This window comes from Dasypus novemcinctus, chromosome 21 (genome assembly GCF_030445035.2).
Source record: "Dasypus novemcinctus isolate mDasNov1 chromosome 21, mDasNov1.1.hap2, whole genome shotgun sequence".
NCBI lineage: Eukaryota > Metazoa > Chordata > Mammalia > Cingulata > Dasypodidae > Dasypus > Dasypus novemcinctus.
In genome coordinates, this window is record NC_080693.1 from 28,826,648 (window position 1) to 28,850,041 (window position 23,394).

The window sequence follows — 23,394 nt, forward strand, 5'->3', positions numbered from 1 at the left end:
TATTTATTTATTTATTTATCTCTCCTCCCCCAGCTGTCTGCTCTCTATGTCCATTTGCTGTGTTCTTCTGTGCCTGCTTCTGTCCTTATCAGCGGAACCGGGAATCTGTGTTTCTTTTTGTTGCTTTCATCTTGTGTCAGCTCTCTGTGTGTGCGGGGCCATTTTTGGGCAGGCTACACTTTCTTGCGCACTGGGCGGCTCTCCTCATGAAGCACACTCCTTGCGTGTGGGGTTCCCCTAGGCGGGGGACACCCCTGCATGGTATGGCACTCCTTGAGCGTATCAGCACTGCGTATGGGCCAGCTCCACACGGGTCAAGGAGGCCCAGGGTTTGAACCACAAACCTCCCATGTGGTAGGTGGATGCCCTATCCATTGGGCCAAGTTCACTTCCCTAGATCCTTCTTTTCAGATCAGCAGGTCTCCTACCAGATGTTTTCTCCTTGATTTTCAGGCTTTATGCCATCACTAGAGCTCTCCCTGTTCTTTTTTCTGTTTTTTAAAGAGTTATTTTATTTATTTACTTCTCTCCCCTAACCCCCCACCCCAGTTGTCTGTTCTCTGTGTCCATTCACTGTGTGTTCTTCTGTGTCCGTATCTATTGTTGTATTGTTGTATTATTGTCAACGGCACCAGAAATCCGTGTCTATTCTTGTTGCGTCATCTTGCTGTGTCAGCTCTCTGTGTGTGCAGCCGCCACTCCTGGGCAGGCTGAACTTCTTTTCGCGCTGGGCGGCTCTCCTTACGGGGCGCACTCCTTGCGCGTGAGGCTCCCCTATGGGGGGGGACACCCCTGTGTGGAAGGCCACTCCTTGTGCGCATCAGCACTGCGCGTGGACCACACAGGTCAAGGAGGCCTGGGGTTTGGACCGTGGACCTCCCATGTGGTAGGCGGACTCCCTATCCATTGGGCCAAGTCTGCTTCCCTCTCCTTGTTCTTTGTTACTGTGTAAATAACCATCACTTGAGTTCCTTCAGGATTTTTTTTCTAGAGGATAACCTTTAGAAATTTATTAAATAATAGAGTTTTATTGACTAATAAAGAAGTTAACCATAAAGGTGTTTGGGTTTATTGTCCTAGGAAGTTAACCCATCTAATATTTAAACCAGCAGTCTTATTTGGGTATTCCCATTCTCATTGCCTACATAAATCCCTTTTTCTAAAATGCTCTTTAAACCACTCTTTTGTCTTCTTCCTGGTTCTCTCGTTAATGAGTTAAATAAAACTTGGATGTGGGTTAATAGATAACTTCTCCTCTATCTTTCCTGAAAGCTTAAGAAAAAAAAAAAAGAAATATACATCATGCATATAGTCTTTTACATTTACTGTTTTTTAACCTAATTGAGCTCACTTTATACAAGTTGTTCCATACCTTGATTTTTTTCACCTAATAATGTGTTGTGAGAATCTGTCTTACCAGCACATGGCATGAAATGAACTCCCTTATTCTTTTCATGTTTCCGTAGTATTCCAATGTGTAGTATAATTCATTTAGTGAGATTCCTATTGATGGACATTTAGGTTGCTAGAAGTTGAGGCAATTGGTTAGCCATCTGGGGGAAAATATCAGATCTATAACTCATACCTTAAATCAAAATAAATTGTAGAAACACAAAGATTTAAATGTAAAAATGAAACCATCCAAGTACTAGAATAGATCACAGAGTAATACTTTTTTTTTTTTTTAAGATTTATTTATTTATTTTTAATTCCTACCCCCTCCCCCGGTTGTCTGTTCTCTGTGTCTATTTGCTGCGTCTTGTTTCTTTGTCCGCTTCTGTTGTCGTCAGCGGCACGGGAAGTGTGGGCGGTGCCATTCCTGGGCAGGCTGCACTTTCTTTCGCGCTGGGCGGCTGTTCTTACAGGGTGCACTCCTTGCGCGTGGGGCTCCCCTACGCGGGGGACACCCCTGCGTGGCACGGCACTCCTTGCGCGCATCAGCACTGCGTATGGGCCAGCTCCACACGGGTCAAGGAGGTCTGGGGTTTGAACCGCGGACCTCCCATGTGGTAGACAGACGCCCTAACCACTGGGCCAAGTCCGTTTCCCAAGTAATACTTTTATTTATTTGTATTTTATAATCGGAAGGCAACATTTTTTGGTACTTTTTCCTCATTACACAATGATACACTAAATTGTAGACAATTTAACAATCATAAGAACATTAAAATAATAAAAATCCCCCCTGAATCCCACCACACCGAGAAAACAACTTTAGCTTTTTATTGTCTATTCTTTCAGACTTTCAAAGCATTTACATACATATATATCACATGTATGAGTTTTTTTAAAGGCATGATTTAAAATGATAACATGAAGAAAGCAGAGAGCCAGCAGGTAGGGCAAGAGGCTGCTCTGCCAGCACTGAGGGGACACTGCAGAGATCTGGGGACTGCACCCCAGTCCCAGGCTCTATGCATGGGTAGGGGAATCACCAGGTGTCTGAGGCAGAGGGTGCTCAGAGATGGAGGTGCTAGAGTGGAGCCCCTCAAACTGCCAGGGTGTGCTTCAGGCTCAAAGCACCCTTCAGAGCCTGGCCTTTTCTTCATTTTTATTTTTATTTTTTTTCTTTTTCTATTTATTTTATTTTTTCTTCTTTTTTTTTTTCTTCCTTTTTTTCTGCATTTGGCTAAGCTCTGGGATGAAGGGAGAGGGTGCCAATTTCTCAAAGCATTTTTCTTCTTATTTGTGGCAATAGTGCCAAGGGGAGGAATGAAGCTGGAATTCCTTGCTGATTTTCTTTCCAACTTCCCATCTCTATACCCACTGGTTTTGGTGTGTTATGTTCATACTGCTTCTTTTGGATTTTTTTTCCACAGGATTTTTTAGTATCTTAGTTTTGTTTTCTGCAGGAACATTTAAACATCAAACAAAACTAATAGAGAGTGCCCAAGGGCCAGTCCAGGCAAAAATTTGGCTCAATATTAGAGTGGCGTCTACTCCAGAAATCACTGGCTTGGAAAGGATGCATTGTTGCTAATGGGAATGGAAACCGAGTTAGCTGCCTCTCCTCACTGAAGCTTAGCAAAACCCTGGGTCCAAGACACTGCAAGGTCCACACCACCAGGGAAAGAAAGTTGTGTAAGGAAGTGATGGAAGATCAGAGGAAACCAGATTCTTTAGCAATTAGTTCAACAGCCAACTCACTGCCAGTCACTGTGAGCTTCTTCTGAACCTTCCCTCTGTGAGGATCAACATCTGAGGCCAGGGAGCAGTGGGCAACCTCTGTGTCTGAGGCCAGGAAAGGCACCCTGAAAGGGAACTGGCGATTTGTCAACAGCCCCACCCTGCACTGCTACCTGCAGCGCCATCCCCTCCTGGCTTGTGGGAGACCTTGGGGCCCTTTTTGGCCTTCCTTTTCACCCTGCATAGCTGGGCTTCTCTGCCTTCCCTTTTTTCCCCCTCAAAGCCCCAGGGCAACTGCCCATTCTCCCTGCTGGGTGCTGAGGGACTGACACCATAGCATTTTTACTGATTTATCTAGAAATATTTTATTAAAAAATATAAAAAGGCAATCCATTGATGAATGCACAACTATATGATTATGCCACATACCATTGATTGCACACTTTGGATGAATTGTGTGCTTTATTAATATGTATCAAAAAAATTGATTGGTTTGGAAAAAAAAGGCAATCCAAATAGATGTTTCTGCTGCCTTGAAACCTGCACTCCTCTAGGACAACTCCAGAAGTGGCAGTGAGTGCTTCAAAGGAAAGAGGACCCCTGTTAGACCTCATTTTCCTCTAACATTTACTTACCTCACACCACAGTCAGCATCTGCACAGTTTTTTTTTTTAATTTTTAATTTTTTATTGACGTATTCATACCTGAATGTGCGTAAACAATAAGTGTATAGTAAAGATTGTGAACTTACAAAATAAACATACATAACATCACACAGGGGTCTCATACATCACCCTTCCGCCAACTCTTTGTATTGTTGTGAAACATTTGTTACAAACTATGCAAGAGCTTCATCAAAGTATTACTACCAACTGTAGTCCTTATCTTATATTTGGGTCTTAAACATTACCCCTCCACCAACTCTTTGCATTGGTGTGAAACATTTGTTACAAACTATGCAAGAGCAGCATCAAAATATTATTACAGGGAAACGGACTTGACCCAGTGGTTAGGGCGTCCGTCTACCACATGGGAGGTCCGCGGTTCAAACCCTGGGCCTCCTTGACCCGTGTGCAGCTGGCCCATGCGCAGTGCTGATGCGCGCAAGGAGTGCCATGCCACACAGGGGTGTCCCCCGCGTAGGGGAGCCTCACGTGCAAGGAGTGCACCCGTAAGGAGAGCCGCCCAGCGCGAAAGAAAGTGCAGCCTGCCCAGGAATGGGGCTGCCCACACTTCCCGTGCAGCTGACGACAACAGAAGTGGACAAAAGAAACAAGACACAGCAAATAGACACAGAGAACAGACAACGGAGGGGTGTGTGTGTGTGAATTAAAATAAATAAATAAATCTAAAAAAAAATATTATTACAAACTATATTCCTTATCTTATATTTGGTGTATTTTTCCTCCAACCCATACTATTTTTTAATGTATTTTTGCTACAGTCATACAGATGTTTTTGCAAAACAATCATACAGATGTGTAGATTTTCCATACAGCTCCACACTCTGGTGGAACATTTGTTACAGATTATGAGATAATATCATCAAACTATTACCACCAATCATGGTCCATAGCATACATTTGGGACACTTTTTCCATACACCTCCATTATCAACACAGTACAGCTTTGGCATTGATGCAAGAATATTACAGTATTGCTGTTAACCACAGTCTATAGGTCACACCAATTATAGTTTTCCCGTGTTTCTCCATATTCCCATCATTCTGCAATAGAGGTGTACATCTGCTCTAGCTCACATAAGGATTCTCTTGCATTTGTACCCTTAACAAAATTCTCAACCGCCTCTGGGTTCACTGTGTTATCCAGTCTCTAGATTATTCTTTAGCTTTCTTTTTATTGATGTTTACTTCCCCAGACTACCTTTCCCCATCACAGTCCCATTTATAAACCAGTTGCTATGAACATTGGTGTGCAGATGTCTGTTCGTGTCATAGTTTTTACTTCTTCTGGATATATTCCTAGTAGAGGAATTGCTGGATCATATGGCAGTTCTATATTTAGCTTCCTGACGAACCGCCAAACTATCTTTCACAGAGACTGCACCATTTTACACTCCCACCAACAGTGAAGGAGTTTTCCTATTTCTCCATATCCTCTCCAGCACTTGTTGTCTGTTTTTTTAATAATGGCTGTTCTATGTGGTGTTAGATGATATCTTGTTGTTTTAATTTGTATAGCTAGTGATATGGAACATTTTTTCATGTGCTTTTTGGCCATTTTTATTTCCACTTTGGAGAATGTCTATTTAAGTCTTTTGCCCAGTTTTTTTTTTTTTTTCTTCTCTCCCTGAATTCCTATTAATGCTTTTTTTTTTTTTTTTTTTTTTTAAAGATTTATTTATTTATTTAATTTCCCCCCCTCCCCTGGTTGTCTGTTCTTGGTGTCTATTTGCTGCGTCTTGTTTCTTTGTCTGCTTCTGTTGTCGTCAGCTGCACGGGAAGTGTGGGCGGCGCCATTCCTGGGCAGGCTGCACTTTCTTTTCACGCTGGGCGGCTTTCCTCACGGGCGCACTCCTTGCGCGTGGGGCTCCCCCACGCGGGGGACACCCTTGCGTGGCACGGCACTCCTTGCGCGCATCAGCACTGCGCATGGGCCAGCTCCACATGGGTCAAGGAGGCCCGGGGTTTGAACCGCGGACCTCCCATATGGTAGACGGACGCCCTAACCACTGGGCCAAAGTCCGTTTCCCTTTTGCCCAGTTTTTAATCGGACTGCTTGCTCTTATATTGTTGAGTTGTATAATCTCTTTACATAGAATAGAAATCAAACCCTTATTGGATAAGTGATTTCCAAATATTTTTTCCCATTGAGTGGGCTGCCTTTTTTTTTTTTAATTTATTTCTCTCCCCTTCCCCCTCCCCCCCAGTTGTCTGCTTCTGTGTCCATTCGCTGTGTATTCTTCTGTGTCCGCTTCTATTCTTGTCAGTGGCACGGGAATCTGTGTCTCTTTTTTTTGTGTCATCTTGCTCCATCAGCTCTCCGTGTGTGTGGCACCACTCCCGGGCAGGCTACACTTTCTTTCGCACTGGACGGCTCTCCTCACGGGGCACACTCCTTGCGCGTGGGGCTCCTTTATGCAGGGGACACCCCTGCGTGGCATGGCACTCCTTGCGCGCATCAGAACTGCATGTGGGCCAGCTCCACACAGGTCAAGGAGGTCCTGGGTTTGAACTGCAGACCTCCCATGTGGTAGGCGGGTACTCTAGCCTTTGAGCCAAGTCTGCTTCCCTGAGTGGGCTGCCTTTTTACCTTTTTGATGAAGTCCTTTTTTTTTTTTTTTAAAGATTTATTTATTTATTTATTTAATTCCTCCCCACCCCCCCACCCCGGTTGTCTGTTCTCTGTGTCTATTTGCTGCGTCTTCTTTGTCCGCTTCTGTTGTTGCCAGCGGCACGGGAATCTGTGTTTCTTTTTGTTGCGTTATCTGTTGTGTCAGCTCTCCTTGTGGGCGGCACCATTCCTGAGCAGGCTGCACTTTCTTTCGCGCTGGGTGACTCTCCTTACGGGGCACACTCCTTGCATGTGGGGCTCCCCTACGCGGGGAACACCCCTGCATGGCATGGCACTCCTTGCGTGCATCAGCACTGCACATGGGCCAGCTGCACACGGGTCAAGGAGGCCCGGGGTTTGAACCGCAGACCTCCCATGTGGTAGACGGATGCCCTAACCACTGGGCCAGGTCCGCTGCCTTGATGAAGTCCTTTGAATCATAGAAATGTTTAAGTTTGAGGAGGTCCCATTTATCCATGTTTTCTTTTTTTGCTCGTGCTTTTGGTGTAAGGTTTAAGAATCCACCACCTACCACCAGAGCTTGAAGATATTTCCCTACATTTTCTTCTATGAGTTTTATTGTACTTCCTTTTATATTTAGGTCTTTGATTCATTTTGAGTTAATTTTTGTATAAGGTGTGAGATAGGGATCTTCTTTCTTTCTTTTGGCTATGGATATCCAGTTCTCCTAATACCATTTGTTGAATAAACTGTTCTTTTCCAACTGGAAGGTCTTGATAGGCTTGTCAAAAATCACTTGGCCGAAGATATGAGGATCCGTTTCTAAACCATCAGTTAGATTCCATTGGTCTATGTGTCTGTCTTTATGCCAATACCATGCTGTTTTTACCACTGTAGCTAGGTAATATGCTTTAAAGCTGGGAAGTAAGGGTCCTCCAACTTCACTTTTCCTTTTTAAGATGTTTCTGGCTATTTGGGGCCTCTTACCTTCCAGATAATTTGATACTTGTGTTTTCCATTTGCTTAAAAAATGCTGGTGGAATTTTAATTGGGATTGCATTGAATCTCTGTATCAATTTGGGTAGAATTGACATCTTAATGATATTTAGTCTTCCAATCCATGAGCATGGAATATTCTTCCAATTATTTAGGTCTTTTTTTATTTCTTTTAGCAATGCATTTTAGTTTTTTTTAATACAAGTGCTTTGCATCCTTGGTTAAGTTTATTCCTAAATATTTGATTCTTTTAGTTGCTATTGTAAATGGAATTTTTCCCCTGACTTCCTCCTCAGATTGTGTATTATTAGTGTATAGGAACACCACTGGTTTTTGCATATTGATCTTGTATCTCAACACTCTTCTGAAATCATTTATTAGCTCTAGCAGCTTTGTTGTAGATTTTTAGGGACTTTCTAGGTATAGGATCATATCCCTTGCAAATAGTGAAAGTTTTAATTCTTTTCAATTTGGATGCCTTTTATTTCTTTTTCTTCCCTGATTGCTCTAGCTAGAACCTCTAGCACTATATTGAACAACAGTGGTGACAGTGGGCATCCTTATCTTGTCCCTGATCTCAACGGGAAAGCTTTTAGTCTTTCACCGTTGAGTACCATGTTAGCTGTGGGTTTTTCATATATGGCCTTTATTGTGTTGAGAAAATTTCCTTCAATTCCTATTTTTTGTAGTATTTTTATCAAGAAAGGATGCTGTATTTTGTCAAATGTCTTTTCTGCATCAATTGATAAGATTATGTGATTTTTCTTCTTTGATTTATTAATGTGGTATATTATGCTGATTGATTTTCTTGTGTTGAACTAGCCTTGCATGTCTGGTATAAAACCCACTTGATCATGATGGATAATTTTAATGTGTTGTTGTGTTTGATTAGCAAATGTTTTATTGAGGATTTTTGCATCTATATTCATTAGAGAAATGGGTATGTAATTTTCTTTTGTAATATCTTTATCTGGCTTTGCTATTAGGGTGATATTGGCTTCATAGAATAGTTTGGTAGTGTTCCTTTTTGTTCAGTTTTTTGAAGAGCTTGAGTAAGATTGGTATTAAATCTTCTTTGAGTGCTTGGTAGAACTCACCTGTGAAACCATCTGGTCCTGGGCTTTTCATTTTGGGGAGCTGTTTTATGACTGTTTTAATTTCTTGTGATTGGTTTGTTGAGGTCTTCTATTTCTTCTAGTGTCAGTGTAGGTTGTTTGTACATTCCTAGGAATTTTTCCATTTCATCTACATTGTCTAGTTTTTTAGCTTAAAGTTGTTCATAGTATCCTCTTATGATCTCTCTTATTTCTGTGGGGTCAGTAGTAAGGTTCTCCTTTTCATTTATTTGCATCTCTTTTTCTTAATCAGTCTAGGTAAGGGTTTGTTGATTCTGTTAATGTTCTCCAAGAACCAACTTTTGGTTTTGTTAATTTTCTCTTTTTTTTGGTTCCTAATTTCATTTATTTTTGCTCTGATCTTTGCTATTTCATTTCTTCTACCTGGTGGGATTAGCTTGCTGTTCTTTTTCTAGTTCCTCCAGCTGTGTAGTTAGGTCATTGATTTTTGCTCTTTCTTCTTTCTTAATGTTAATCATTGAGGGCTATAAATTTTCCTCTCAATACTGCCTTCGCAGCATCCCATAGGTTCTGATATGTTGTATTCTCATTGTCATTTGTCTCGAGATATTTATTGATTTCTCTTGAAATTTCTTCTTTGATCCTCTGATTATTTAATAGTGTGTTGTTTATGGGAAGCAGATTTGGCTCAACTGATAGAGCATCCGCCTACCATATGGGAGGTCCAGGTTTGAAACCCAGGGCCTCCTGACCCATGTGGTGAGCTGGCCCATGTGCAGTGCTGATGAGTGCAAGGAGTGCCGTGCCACGCAGGGATGTCCCCTGCATAGGGGAGCCCCACGCACAAGGAGTGCACCCTGCAAGGAGAGCCATCCTGCCCAGGAGTGGTGCCACGCACACAGAGAGCTGACGCAGCAAGATGATGCAACAGAAAGAGACACAGATTTTCAGTGCCCCTGACAAGAATGCAAGCGGACATAGAATAACACAGCGAAGAACACACAGAGAGCAGACAACGGGGTTGGCGGGGGGAGAGGAAAGGGGAGAGAAATTTTTTTAAAAAGTGTGTTGTTTAATCTCCATATGTGTGAATTTTCCCTTTATTTGCCACTTGTTGGTTTCCATCTTTACTCTATTATGATCAGAGAGAATGCTTTGTATAATTTTGATTTTTTTGAATTTATTGAGATCTGCCTTGTGTCTCAACATATCTATCCTGGAGAAAGATCCACGAACACTTGAAAATAATGTATATCTTGCTGTTTTGGGGTGCAGTACTCTGTATATGTCTATTAGGTTTAGTCCATTTATCATATTATTCAAGTTCTCTGTTCTTTCTTGATCTTCTGCCCAGATGTTCTATCTAATGCAGAGAGTGGTATATTGAAGTCTCCAAATATTATTGTAGAGATGTCTATTTCTCCCTTCACTTTTGCCAGTGTTTGCCTCATTTATCTTGGGGCATCCTGGTTAGGTGCATATATATTTATTATTATTTCTTCCTGGTGAATCATCCCTTTTATTAATATGTAATGTCCTTCTTTGTCTCTAATAACAGTTTTGCTCTTAAAGTCTATATCATCTAATGTAAGTATAGCTACCCCAGCTTATTTTTGGTTACTGCATGTGTGGAATGTCCTTTTCCAACCTTTCACTTTCAGTTTATCCTTGAAAGTGGTATCCTTGGGTCTAAAGTGAGTTTCTTGCAGACAACGTATAGATGGCTTATATTTTCTTATCCATTCTGCCAGTTTGTGTCTTTTGGTTGGGAAGTTTAGGCCATTAACATTCAATGTTATTACTATAAAGGCAGTTTATTTCATCCATTTTGATCTTTGTGTTTTACCTGTCATTTTATATTTGTCATTTTATATTAGTTACTGTTACTAATGCAGTTGTCATTTCTAGACTCTCTTTCAGGCCTCTCTCTCCTGTCTTTTCTTTTCAGGCCATAACACTCCCTTTAGTATTTCCTGCAAAGCTCATCTTTTTGTTATAAACTCTCTCTGTTTCTGTTTATCTATGAATATTCTAATCTCACTCTCATTTTTAAAAGATAATCTTGCTGGGTATAAAATCCTTGGCTGGCAGTTTTTCACCTGCAGTATCTTAAATATATCATACCACTGTCTTCTTGCCTCCATGGTTTCTGATGAGAAATTGGCACTTAATCTTATTAGGTTTCCCTTATATGTTATATGTTGCTTTTCTCTTGCTGCTCTCAGAATTCTCTCTTTGTCTCTGGCATTCTGATTAGTGTGTGTCTTGCAATTGGTCTATTTGTATTTATTCAGATGGGAGTACATTGTGCTTCTTGGGCATCGTTATCTATGTCCTTCAATAGGGTTGGGAAATTTTCCACCATTATTTCTTCAGATATTCTTTCTGCCCCTTTTCCCTTCTCTTCTCCTTCTGGGACACCCATGACACATGTTTGCATGTCTCTTGCTGTCATTTCGTTCCCTGAGACCCTGTTCAATTTTTTCCATTCTTCATTTGTTCTTTTGTATGTTCACTTTCAGAGGCCATGTCTTTGAGCTCACCGATCCTTTCTTCTCCTCCCTCAAATCTGTTATATATGCTTTCAGTGTTTTTTGATTTCATTTATTGCACCTTTCATTCCCATAAAATCTGCTATTTTTCTGTGTATGCTTTCAAATTCTTCTGTCCTCATCCAGTGTCTTCTTAATATCCTTAATCTCCTTCACTATATCATTGAATTTACTAAGGATATTTGTTTGAACATCTAAGGTTGGTTGTCTCAACTCCTTTACGTCATCTGCAGGCGTACCTTGTTCCTTTAATTGGGCCATCTCTTCCTGTTTCTTGGTATGGTTTTTAATTTTTGTTGGTGTCTTGGCATCTGGCTCGCTAGATGTATTTATTCTGGGTACAGTTTCTCCCTTTAGTTTAGGGATTTCTTATCTTTTCTCCCTTACTGGTTGTGTAGTAGGAGCCAAGGATGTAGTTGGTGCTGTAAGCTATGGAGGCTGAAGCTGCCCACGTTGCCCCAGTAATTGATGAAGCTTCTTCATTTTTCTCCTCTGTCAGGAGTAGGGACAGAGCTGCAGCCGTGTATAATAATCCAAGTTAGGCAGGCTGTCTGTAGTCACCTGGAGACACTGATGAAGCTTCACCCCCCTTCCTCCCCTACCTTAGGCAGGGATGGAGCTATAGTTGTGGTCAGGAATCTATGCTGTGTGGGTCCAAAATGACCACAGTTTCTCAGGTAAACTGATGTATCACCAGACCCTCTCCCTGCTGGGAGTGGGAATGGACCCCCTGGAGTGCCCAACAATCTGTTTTCTGTGGGCCAAATTTGCTTGCAGTTGCCCTGAGAGGCTGAGGAAGCACCAGCCCCCTCCTGTCCTCTTGGGTGGTGTGGGTGGTTCTATGGGTTCTCAACAGTTCAGTCCCCTTAGGCCGAGAATACCTGCTGTTCCCTGGAGAGGCTGAGGAAACACCAGCCCCCTTCTGTCCTCTTAAGGCATGGGGTTGGGTCCACAGGCACCGGACAGTTAAGTATGTGTTGGTTGAAAGTGCCCACCGTTGTCCAGAGAGGCTGTGGAGACACCAGACCCCTCATGTCCTATTGGGGGTTGGGGTCAATTAATAGGCATCCAGTAGTCCAGTTCATGCAGGTCAAAGGTCTGCTGTTGCCCAAAAAAGCTGTGGAAAGACCAGCCCCCTTCTTTCCTATTCAGGGGTGTATTAGCCAAAGGGATGCTGATGCAAAATACCAGAAATTGGTTGGTTTTTAAAAAGGGTATTTATTTGGGGTAGGAGCTTACACATACCAGGCCATAAAGCATAAGTAACTTCCCTCCCCAAAGTCTATTTGGAGCATGATGACTGCCGACATCTGCAAGGGTTCAGGCTTCCTGGGTTCCTGCGTTTGCGGGGCTTGCTTTTCTCTGGGTTCAAGGTTCCTTTCTTCCTGGGGCTGACTTCTCTTTCCTCTGTGAGAGTACTTCTCAAGGCTCCGGCTTAAGTCTTCAGCATCAAACTCCAACATCAGAAAAACCCTCACCTCTGTTCTTTGCCATGCCTTTTATCTGTGTGTCCCCACCCACCAAGGGGTGGGGACTCAACTCCCTAATCATAACTCAATCCAATATTTCTTTTTGGAATTCATCAATAATATTAAACTGCTGCAGGGTGTGAGGGTGGGTCCACAAGTACCCACCAGACCAGGCTGTGTGGGCCAAAAGCACCTGCAGTTACCCAAAGAGGCTGGGCAAACACAATCCATCTCTTGTCCTGTTGAGGATGGAGGTGCAGCCACAAGTGCCTAACAGTCAGGTTTGTGCAGCCCAAAACTGTTGCCCTGAGAGGTTGAGGCAACACCAGCCCCCTCCTATCCTGGGGGTTTCAAAGGTGGAGATGGCCTCAAAGGCACTCAACAAACCTGTTTGTGTGTGCTGAAAACTCCTTCCATTGCCGGGAGAGGCCGAGGATACCCAACTCCTCTTGGGGTGCAGGGATGCAGCCCCAGGTGTCTGACTATTTAGCCTCTGCCAGTGGAGAGCACTTGTAGTTGCCTGGAGCGCCTGGTGCAGGTTCTGCCAGCCACCTCTGTGCTGGAGGTAGGGCTGGAGCCTAGGTCACCGCTGCAGTCCGAACTTGGTAGAAGGAAGCCAGTCTGTAACTTCACTGGATTTTTGCTAACTCCGCTGCTTCTTATGCCAGGGGGGCAGAGTAAAAATGGCGGCTACTGGGCTCTTTCCAGCTTGGACAAACTCAGATACTAGCTGTCTCTAAGATTATACTTTAGCCAGCTGAGTCCACTAATCAGTAGCTGTGGTCAGTGGACAATTGTCTCTTCCTCCATCATTTATGGGAAATGGAACCTCCAACTCCAGCCACGGAACAGCTCCTGAGGCGGCCTGCGCCCCCAGAGTAGGAAGGGCACTAGCCTCTGTGGCATGACTTGCAGCTTCCCAGAGAAGTGGTGCAAGTCACCCCAGCTTCCTCCCTGCCGGAGGTGGGACTGGAGTTTAGGCTAGACCTGCAATCCATCCTGGGTGGAAGGAAGCTGGTCCTTACAAGCACTATGATTTTCAGTCAGCGCTGCTTCCCCTCGTGCCTGGGGTGGAGTCAAAATGGTGGCCACTGGCTTCCCTCTGACCTGGACAGGTTCAAAGTTTAGTTGTTCCTAGGATTCTACTTCAGCCTGCCGAATCCACTAATCAGTAGCTTAAGTCAGTGCCACACTATGTTTTCCTCCATTTTTATTGGGGGAAATGGAACTTCCAACTCCAACCATGGAATAATTAATTCCCCAGGTGGCTTGCATGCCAACGGGCACCAACCTCCACGGCATAGAGTGCTCTACTCAGGATTCCTCTGTGCAGATGGGCAGTCTCCTCCTTCCACACTGTCAAGGATGTTGCAGGACACTCCTCTAATCTCCTGGGTCCTCCAAACAGGTGCTTTAGGTAGCTCTGGGTGACCACCAACTGCCCTGTATCATGAGCTGACTCCAGGCCACACACTGTTTTTTTTTTCCCCCCAAAGATTTATTTATTTATTTCTCTTCCCCTGCCCCACCCTGGTTGTCTGTTCTCTGTGTCTATTTGCTGCGTCTTCTTTGTGTGCTTCTGTTGTCAGCGGCACGGGAATCTGTGTCTCTTTTTGTTGCGTCACCTTGCTGTGTCAGCTCTCCGTGTGTGCGGCGCCATTCCTGGGCAGGCTGTACTTTCTTTCACGCTGGGCGGCTCTCCTTATGGGGCGCACTCCTTGCACGTGGGGCCCCCGTACGCGGGGGACACCCTAGTGTGGCACGGCACTCCTTGTGCACATCAGCACTGCGCATGGGCCAGCTCCACACGGGTCAAGGAGGCCCGGGGTTTGAACTGTGGACCTCCCATTTGGTGGACAGATGCCCTAACCACTGGGCCAAGTCCACTTCCCCCGAATTACTTCTGAGGAGGAAGAGAAATAGGATGTGGACAAATTACATGGGTGCTAGTTTTATACATAATGTTTTATTGGCCTAAGATCTTTTTGAGAAATTAAACATAAAGCTGAGTGGAGGATTCATAGGCATATTAAAATTATTTTTGGGGAAACGGACTTTGGTCCAGTGGTTAGGGCGTCCGTCTACCATATGGGAGGTCCGCGGTTCAAAACCCGGGCCTCCTTGACCCGAGTGGAGCTGGCCATGCGCAGTGCTGATGCGCGCAAGGAGTGCCTTGCCGCGCAAGGGTGTCCCCCGCGTGGGGGAGCCCCCCGCGCAAGGAGTGCGCCCGTGAGGAAAGCCGCCCAGCGTGAAAAGAAAGAGCAGCCTGCCCAGGAATGGCGCCGCCCACACTTCCTGTGCCGCTGACGACAACAGAAGCGGACAAAGAAACAAGACGCAGCAAATAGATACCAAGAACAGACAACCAGGGGAGGGGGGGAATTAAATAAATAAATAAATCTTTAAAAAAAATAAAAAAATAAAATTATTTTTGTTCACTGAATTGTATACTTGAAAGTTAGATTATTTTTTAACTTATATTGATATATTTGCATATTTCACAATAAAAAAAGCCTATGTGAGATCATCTACTTAAAGTATTTGGTAAAATATTAACACAATTCTAATAAGGTTAAGGTCCCTTTTTGAGCACAGTCCTCAGCTTTTCTCCATATACAGTGGTAACTATTATCAGTTTGGTATGAATCCTACCAGACCTTTTCTTAGGTGTTTGTATACACAAATATGTACTCTTAGAAAATGCATGGTAGTGGTTTATGTTTTATCTTTTTTACTGACATCACACTCAGTTTTCTGTAACTGACTTTTTCCATTCAGTAATGTGTCTTAGAATCTTTATGTATTATATAATTATCTCCTTGTTGTTGTTGTTTTTTTTTTAAGATTTATTTATTTATTTAATTCCTCCCCTCCCCCGGTTGTCTGTTCTCTGTGTCTATTTGCTGCGTCTTGTTTCTTTGTCCGCTTCTGTTGTCATCAGCTGCACGGGAAGTGTGGGCGCGCCATTCCTGGGCAGGCTGCACTTTCTTTCGCGCTGGGCGGCTCTCCTTACGGGTGCACTCCTTGCACGTGAGGCTCCCCTACGCGGGGGACACCCCTGTGTGGCACGGCACTCCTTGCGCGCATCAGCACTGCGCATGGGCCAGCTCCACACGGGTCAAGGAGGCCCGGGGTTTGAACCGCGGACCTCCCATGTGGTAGACGGACGCCCTAACCACTAGGCCAAGTCCGTTTCCCTCTCCTTGTTTTTAACTGCATAATAACTTCTATAATATTTACTAAGGAGAAGCCATAATTTATTACCCTGGTAGCTACTGGGTTATTACAAATAATGGTGCAATGAGCATTTTTGTATGAACTTCTTTGTGAAGGCATATGTTTGTGTTTATTTACGGTAGATACTGAGGAGTGGATACCTTAGTTCTATAGAGTGTATGCTAACTTATGTTTTATTTATTGATTTATTTAAAAAAAGTTTTATTTATTTACTTATTTTTCACCCTTCCCCCCCTCCCGCCATGCTATTTTTGCTGTGTTGTCTTCTCATTTTCTCTCCTCTAGGATTCACTGGGATTCAATCCCAGAGACCTCTGATGTGGAGAGAGGTTCCCTGTCAATTGTGCCACCTCAGTTCCTGGTTTCTGCTGCGCTTCACCTTGACTCTCCCCTTGTCTCTCTTTTTTTGTGTCATCATCTTGATGTGTAACTCACTTGTGCAGGCACTGGATTACCATGCGGGCACTTGGGCTCCCCACATGGCCACTCATGTGGGCACTGGCTTGCTGTGTGGGCACGCTTTCTCTTCTTTTTCACCAGGAGGTCCCTGGGATCAAACCCAGGTCCTCCCATATGCTAGGGGAAATCTCTATCACTTGAGACACATACTTCCCTTAAATTACATTTTATTTTATTTTTAAAAAATTTTTAAAAATTTATTTATTTCTCTCCCTCCCTCCCCACCCCCCGTTGTCTGCTCCCTCTCATTATCTGCTCTCTGTGTCCATTCGCTGTGTGTTCTCCTGTGTCCACTTGGATTCTTGTCATGAGGCACCAGGAAACTGTGTCACTTTTTTGGTTGTGTCATCTTGCTGCATCAGTTCTCCATGTGTGTGGTGCCACTCCTGGGCGGGCTGCACTTTTTTCACGCGGGGCAGCTCTCTTTGCGGGGTGCGCTCCTTGCATGTGGGGCTCCCCTTTGTGGGGGACACCCTTGCGTGGCATGACACTCCTTGTGCACGGCAGCACTGCATTTGGGCCTGCTCACCACATGGGTCAGGGTGCCCTGGGTACTGAACACTGGACCTCCTATATAGTAAGCAGATGCTTTATCAGTTGAGCCACAACTGCTTCCCTAAATTACATTTTAAATATACTCCCAAATTGCTCTTCAGAGTGGCCGTGCCCGTTCATACTTCTACCAACAGGGGGAGTGGCTCTTTCCCTATACACTGCTAACCCTGGTACTAAAAGACATACATTTAAAAAAATCTGATTAGTGAAAAATGACCAGATGTGCATTTTTCTGATTAATAGTGAAGTTGGCTATCTATTCATATGTTTATTGGCCTTTTGTATTTCCTTTTTGTGTGAATTGCCTGCTCATATCCTTTGCTACTTTTATTTTGGGTTTTCATTTTCTTACGGATTTTGTAGGATTTCTTTAAAGTAGTTTCATACTATGATTTCATCTATGCAGGGACAACCCCTCTTTATTCTTCTTTATTCAGAATTGTCTCAACTATTGCATATTTCTCTTTGATACTCATTTACAGATTTTAGAATCAGCTTGTCAAATAATCCTGTCCAGTTTGGTATTGCATTGACTATTAGAGGTTAATTTCATGTGTTTTATCAACACAGTTTGCTTAATCATTCTCAGCCTCTATGGTCTGATTTAAATCATTTTTAATATAGTTGTACACTGATAAAAAATAGTTCACCTTACTGTCATGTCTCATTTTCTTTTGCAGTAATTGTTGTATTTTTTCAGCATATTTGTTTTCTGAACACATAATACCTGAGCTGTAATGAAGGGTTATTGGTGGGGTGGGCAGTAATGGATGGGAGAATTCTCTCATCTCTTTTGTTGTTTTGTTTTTCTAGCAATCCCCAAAGTGAGACTAGAGACCATCTACATTTGTGGAGTAGATGAGATGAGTACCCAGGATATCTTTTCCTATTTTAAAGAGTATCCTCCAGCTCACATCGAATGGTTGGATGATACTTCCTGTAAGTATGCTCACATTTTCTGCCAAATATGCTTTTTTAAAAAAAATTAAAATGTCTTTTTTTTTAAAGATACATAGATCACAAAAAGTGTTAAACATTAAAAAATATAAGAGGTTCCCACATGCCCCACACACCACACCCCCACTCCTCCCATATCAGCCACCTCTTTCATCATTGTGGCACATTCATCGTATTTGGTGAATACATTTTGGAGCACTGCTGCACCGCATGGATTTTAGTTTACGTTGTAGTTTACACTCTCCTCCAGTACATTCAACGGGTTATGGCAGGATATGAGTATACTTTTGTTTATGATTTTAAGAGTGCTTGCCATCTAAGACAGTGAATGATTACTGCCCAGACTACTTACCTGTGCCTAACCTCTGCCCTTAACCTTGGAGAAGAAAAATGGTCCTCTTAACCAGTCTGGCAGCTCAGACCCCATGGGTATTCCAAGCCAGGCCAGAGGTGGGGGCCAGGGCCTGGAGGTTGGATTTTTTAGTCTGGTGTACACAATTGAGGTCTCTTTAACATCTAGAATTTCCCAACAAAGGGGTAAATTCAACTTCATATACTTGGGGCTGTGTTTTCAGGGCCTTAGACTTCGTTGTTAAAATTTGCCATTTGGAAGAAGGGCTCTTTCTCAGTGTCTCTGACCTAGTACTAGGCCAGAACCCTCTGACATTGTATCAGACTGTTTACTTCTTCCTGCTTTGAATTATTTTCTGGAATTCCACGTGTTTGCTCTAATCTGTGAGTTGTCCAACTTGTGAGCTAACATTTTTAAGTTCTCTTCCCATTTCAAGTCTGGTCTCACTTCTGAATAACCCCTGTTAGCTTCTTGTCCTGACTTACTTCTAGTTTGACTTTACTTGCTGCCTGGTCAGTACCTTAGATAGCAGCCTGGTTTTCCCAGCTGCTCTCTTAGAAAGTTGTTTATGCAGTATTTTCTTTGAAAGAAGAAGAAATATGACTGAGCAAAAGATTCCCCCCCTCCCTTTTTTTAAACCATCCAATCAGAACCACTTTCTGTAAAAGACTAGATAGTAAATATTTTAGGCTTTGTGTACCTCACAGTCACTCTGACATCTGCTTAGCTCTGCTATTGTAGGATGAAAGCATCCATAGACAATATGCAAATGAATGAGTCTGTTTATTTTCCAGTGAAACATTTTATATGAAAATAGGTAAAGGGAAGACTGGGTTTGGTCTGTGGTCAGAGTTTGCTAGCTGCTATTGAATTCATTAAAACTGTGCCAAGGAATATTATAGTGGAAGGGACCCTTAGAATTATCCAGTTCAACTGCCTCATATTGTGTATCAGAAACTGAGAAACTGAGATGGGAAATAATTTGCCCAAGGCCATGTGGCATATTAGTGATGTAAGCAAGAGTCTTTAGGCTTTAATTTCCTAAACTAAGGTGGGGTAACATAAATTTGAGAAATGCTGTTTTAAACTGACAGATTTATTTATAGTACTTCTCAATGTTTTTTTCTTGCTAAATCCTCTTCCTTAAAGAGGCAAATTAAATTAGTTACTGCAAAGCCAAGTAGCTGTCTTGCCTCCACTGTGTTCCACGGATACAATCATCACCCACGCTTTACAATGAGCAAACATCATTTAGCATCTTGGGATGACAAGGAAAACCAGAGGACTCCACTGTAGGGGGCAACAGTGTGAAGGATATTCCAAATTTGTTTGACATCATTATCATTATCATTATCATTATCATTGAGAACTGCTAACATTTAACATAGCACTCACCATGTGCCAGGCGGTTTTAATATACAGAGCCCTTTTTTCTTGTAATACTTAACAATTACTTTATGGAACGCAGCTCTAGGTTAACTTCATCAAAGAAATTTTACTACCACTTCTGTATTTCCTTTCAGTAGTTGGTTTGTACATTCACTGATACCAGTTTATAGCTAGATGATGCTGCAGGAATGGATATGATGCAGGCTTTGCTCTTAGAAAACTTATTGTATGTATGGAATGTAGCATTTTATTTTACATTTTATTTTAGGTAATGTGGTTTGGCTGGATGAAATGACAGCCACCCGAGCCCTTATCAATATGAGCTCTCTGCCAGCCCTGGATAAGATAAGAAGCAGGGACGCCAATGAAGACAAGTCATCTGAGAAAAGTAAAAAAGGTAACTGAAGAGAAAGGAGAGGACTTTGGACAGAAAGTCCTTTTCTTTACACAATTGTGTCTTGGGCTTTTGGGTTTCTGTGCAGACTGTTATATAGCATCTCATCACCAGTTAGTTCTGAAATAAGTCATGATGCTTTGGCCTAGGATTAAATATTGGACTTTTAAAAATAAATGAGATGAGTTATGCTAAGGTTCATCTTCTCCCTCATATTTCATTTTAGACAAACAGGAAGACAGTTCAGATGATGATGAGGCTGAAGAAGGAGAAGTTGATGATGAGAACTCAAGTGATATAGAGGTTAGTAATAGGGCAAAGTAGGGTTTTAGCATAAAAGCTGCTTACTCTCTTTTTACTTTAGCGCTTATTATTGTTATTATAAAGCTTAAGTTGTCTTTTTCCTCTAGCTTTCACCATTAAACCTTCTGAATGTTCACCCATGCACCTTATTTTTGTGTGGCTATAATGATTCATCTTGAGATCTTAGGATAGTACCCACACCTGCATAAAAATAATATGGTTTTATTGGGAAATATTTTTGTGTTACCTATCAGAATTAAAGAAAAGCAAGGAATGGCATATTTTTAAAATAGATTACATGCTGTTGCTGGAGATATTAGAGTATATTCATTAAAAAAAAATTTAATTGTGTACTTACTATACACCAAATTCAAGGTGCTAGGGATGTAGTAAAACAAAGTAGCATGGACTTTTTAGGCCCTATTGGAGCCTAAATTTTGGTGGGGGGTCAGATAGGCAGCACACAAATATACAGGCAGCTGTATAATATAAAACCAGAAGGTGTGCGTACTATGAAGAAAAGTAAAGAAGAGAAGAGGATGGAGAATAATGGAGACTGGTCTTTTAGGCAGGCAGGCCTCTGACAGATTCTATAGAGGAACTAGTAAGTTAATGCCATTGACTATTCAAAGTCGAATGCTTTCTTAATGTTAAAATTGCTACTGAAGAGGTATGATATAGAAAAAGACTTTAAAATTTTTACGTTGAAAATGCTCTTTTTTCTTAAGTTGGACACATTATCTCAGGTAGAAGAAGAATCTCTGTTAAGAAATGATCTTCGTCCAGCTAACAAACTTGCTAAAGGAAATAGGTTATTCATGAGATTTGCTACAAAAGGTAAATTTTAATATTTGATTTCAATTTTTACATTTAATCAAAATATTTTTTTTAAGATTTTATTTATTTATCTCCCCTCTCCCCCACCTCGGTTGTCTGTTCTGTGTGTCTATTTGCTGCGTTTTTCTTTGTCCGCTTCTGTTGTTGTCAGCGGCACAGCAATCTGTGTTTCTTTTTGTTGCAGAATCTGTGTTTCTTTTTGTTGCGTCATCTTGTTGTGTCAGCTCTCCGTGTGTGCGGCGCCATTCTTGGGCAGGCTGCACTTTCTTTCGCACTGGGTGGCTCTCCTTATGGGGTGCACTCCTTGCGCGTGGGGCTCCCCTACGTGGGGGACACCCCTGTGTGGCAGGGCACTCCTTGCGCACATCAGCACTGCACATGGGCCAGCTCCACACAGGTCAAGGAGGCCCGGGGCTTGAACTGCGGACCTCCCATGTGGTAGAAGGATGCCCTAACCACTGGGCCAAGTCCACCGCCTGATTTATTTCTTGAGTGACATCCTCCTTTGACCAGGAAGTCAGATCAAATGATCTCAAAGTTCCCTTCAAATTATAATCTGCACTTATGAAATAATGGCTTACTACCTGAGTTGGCATTTCTGACTTTGAAAAGTGAATTTTAACTTTTTGTATATTTTTGTGATCTGGCTAAAGTAAATTATTTTCTGTTAAATCTGGTTTGCACCATGTGCTTTTCAGCCAGTTATCATTGAACTATGAAAACTTTTTAAAATTACATTTTTTGGTTTGCCTCAGCAATATCCTCCTGGGCATTGCTTTTTGTTGTTTTTTTTAAAAAGATTTATTTATTTCTCTCCCCTCCCCCCGCCCCAGTTGTCTGTTCTCTGTGTCTGTTTGCTGCGTCATCTTTGTTCGCGTCTGTTGTCAGCGGCACAGGAATCTGTGTTTCTTTTTGTTGCGTCATCTTCTTGTGTCAGCTCTCCGTGTGGGCGGCACCATTCCTGGGCAGGCTGCACTTTCTTTCGTCCTGGGCGGCTCTCCTTATGGGGTGCACTCCTTGCGCGTGGGGCTCCCCTACGCGGGGACACCCCTGCATGGCACGGCACTCCTTGCGCGCATCAGCACTGTGCACGGGCCAGCTTCACACAGGTCAAGGAGGCCCGGGGTTTGAACCGCGGACCTCCCATATGGTAGACGGACGCCCCAACCACTGGGCCAAGTCCGCTTCCTGGGCATTGCTAATAGTGCCATTTAGCTCTAACTCCCTATTCATAAGAATTTTTATAAAGCACTGTGATTTTTGATGGGCTTTGAAAAAATTTTTAGTAACTCTTTTTAGGGTATAATTTTATATGGAGAGAAAGGTTGCAAGAATAGTAAAAAGAACACTAGTTGTTACAGTCTGTCCCATTTGTTTTTATCATCCTCTCTGAATATTTTATATATATGCATGTGTGTGCGTGTGTGTGTGTATGTGTGTGTGTATGTGTATTTATATAATCATTTGAGAGTTAGTTGGAGACAATGTGTCTCTTTATCCCTAAGTACTCTGGTATGTATTTCTGAAGAACAAGGAAAATTACCTAATGCATAGTTCATATTCACATTTTATCAGTTGTTCCAGCAGTGTCCTTTTAGGTTTCTCCCCAGCCAGCACTCAGAGCTCTCAGGTCTAGGATCCACTTCAGGATTGAGTGTTCTGTTTATTTGTCATGTCTCTTTAGGTTCCCTTGATTCTGGAATGGTTCCTCTCCTTTCTTTGTTTTTCTTGACTGAAACATTTTAAAATATTATCTTATTTTATAAAATATCCTTCAGTTTGGGCTTGTCATATGTTTCCTACTGATTAAATTCAGGTTATGCATTTTTGGCAGGCATACCACAGAAGTGAATTGTGTCGTTTATCAGGAGGCACATGATATTTGTCCCTATACTAGAGATGTTAGCTCTTATCGCTTGTTTAAGGTGATACCAGGTTTCTCCACTATAAAGTTACTATTTTTCTCTTTGTAATTAAAAAAATTTGTGGGGAGATCTTTTGGGATTATGTACATATTCTGTTGCTCATCACACTTTCAACCAACAACTTTAGCATTCATTGATGATCTTTTTTTTTTTAAAGATTTATTTTTATTTATTTCACTCCCCTTCTCCCTTTTGTCTGCTCTTTGTGTCCGTTTGCTGTGTGTTCTTCTGTGTCCAATTGCATTCTTGTCATGTGAGACCAGAAAACTCGCCTTTTTTTGTTGCATTGTCTTGCTGTGTCAGCTCTCTGTGTGTACGGTGCCACTCCTGGGTGGGGTGCGCCTTTTTCATGTGGGGCGGCCCCGTGGGGTGCACTCCTTGCGCATGGGACTTCCGTACGCAGGGGACACCCCTGCATGGCATAGTACTCCTTGTGCGTGGCAGCACTGCACATGGGCCAGCTCGCCACATGGGTCAGGGGGTCCTGAGTATCGAACTCTGGGCTCTCCATA

At 42.6% G+C, this 23,394-nt stretch overlaps 1 protein-coding gene across 1 annotated transcript in view; it reads left to right on the forward strand.

The window, feature by feature from the left end:
* The window catches only part of NCBP3 (nuclear cap binding subunit 3), a 46,877-nt gene that overhangs the window by 14,718 nt on the left and 8,765 nt on the right, over positions 1–23,394 (forward strand). Inside the window, exons 4-7 of the mRNA XM_004476979.5 lie at positions 17,539–17,664; positions 19,692–19,820; positions 20,044–20,120; positions 20,849–20,957. Of these exons, the coding sequence (XP_004477036.1) occupies positions 17,539–17,664; positions 19,692–19,820; positions 20,044–20,120; positions 20,849–20,957 (441 nt within the window). The remainder of the gene's footprint in view (positions 1–17,538; positions 17,665–19,691; positions 19,821–20,043; positions 20,121–20,848; positions 20,958–23,394) is intronic.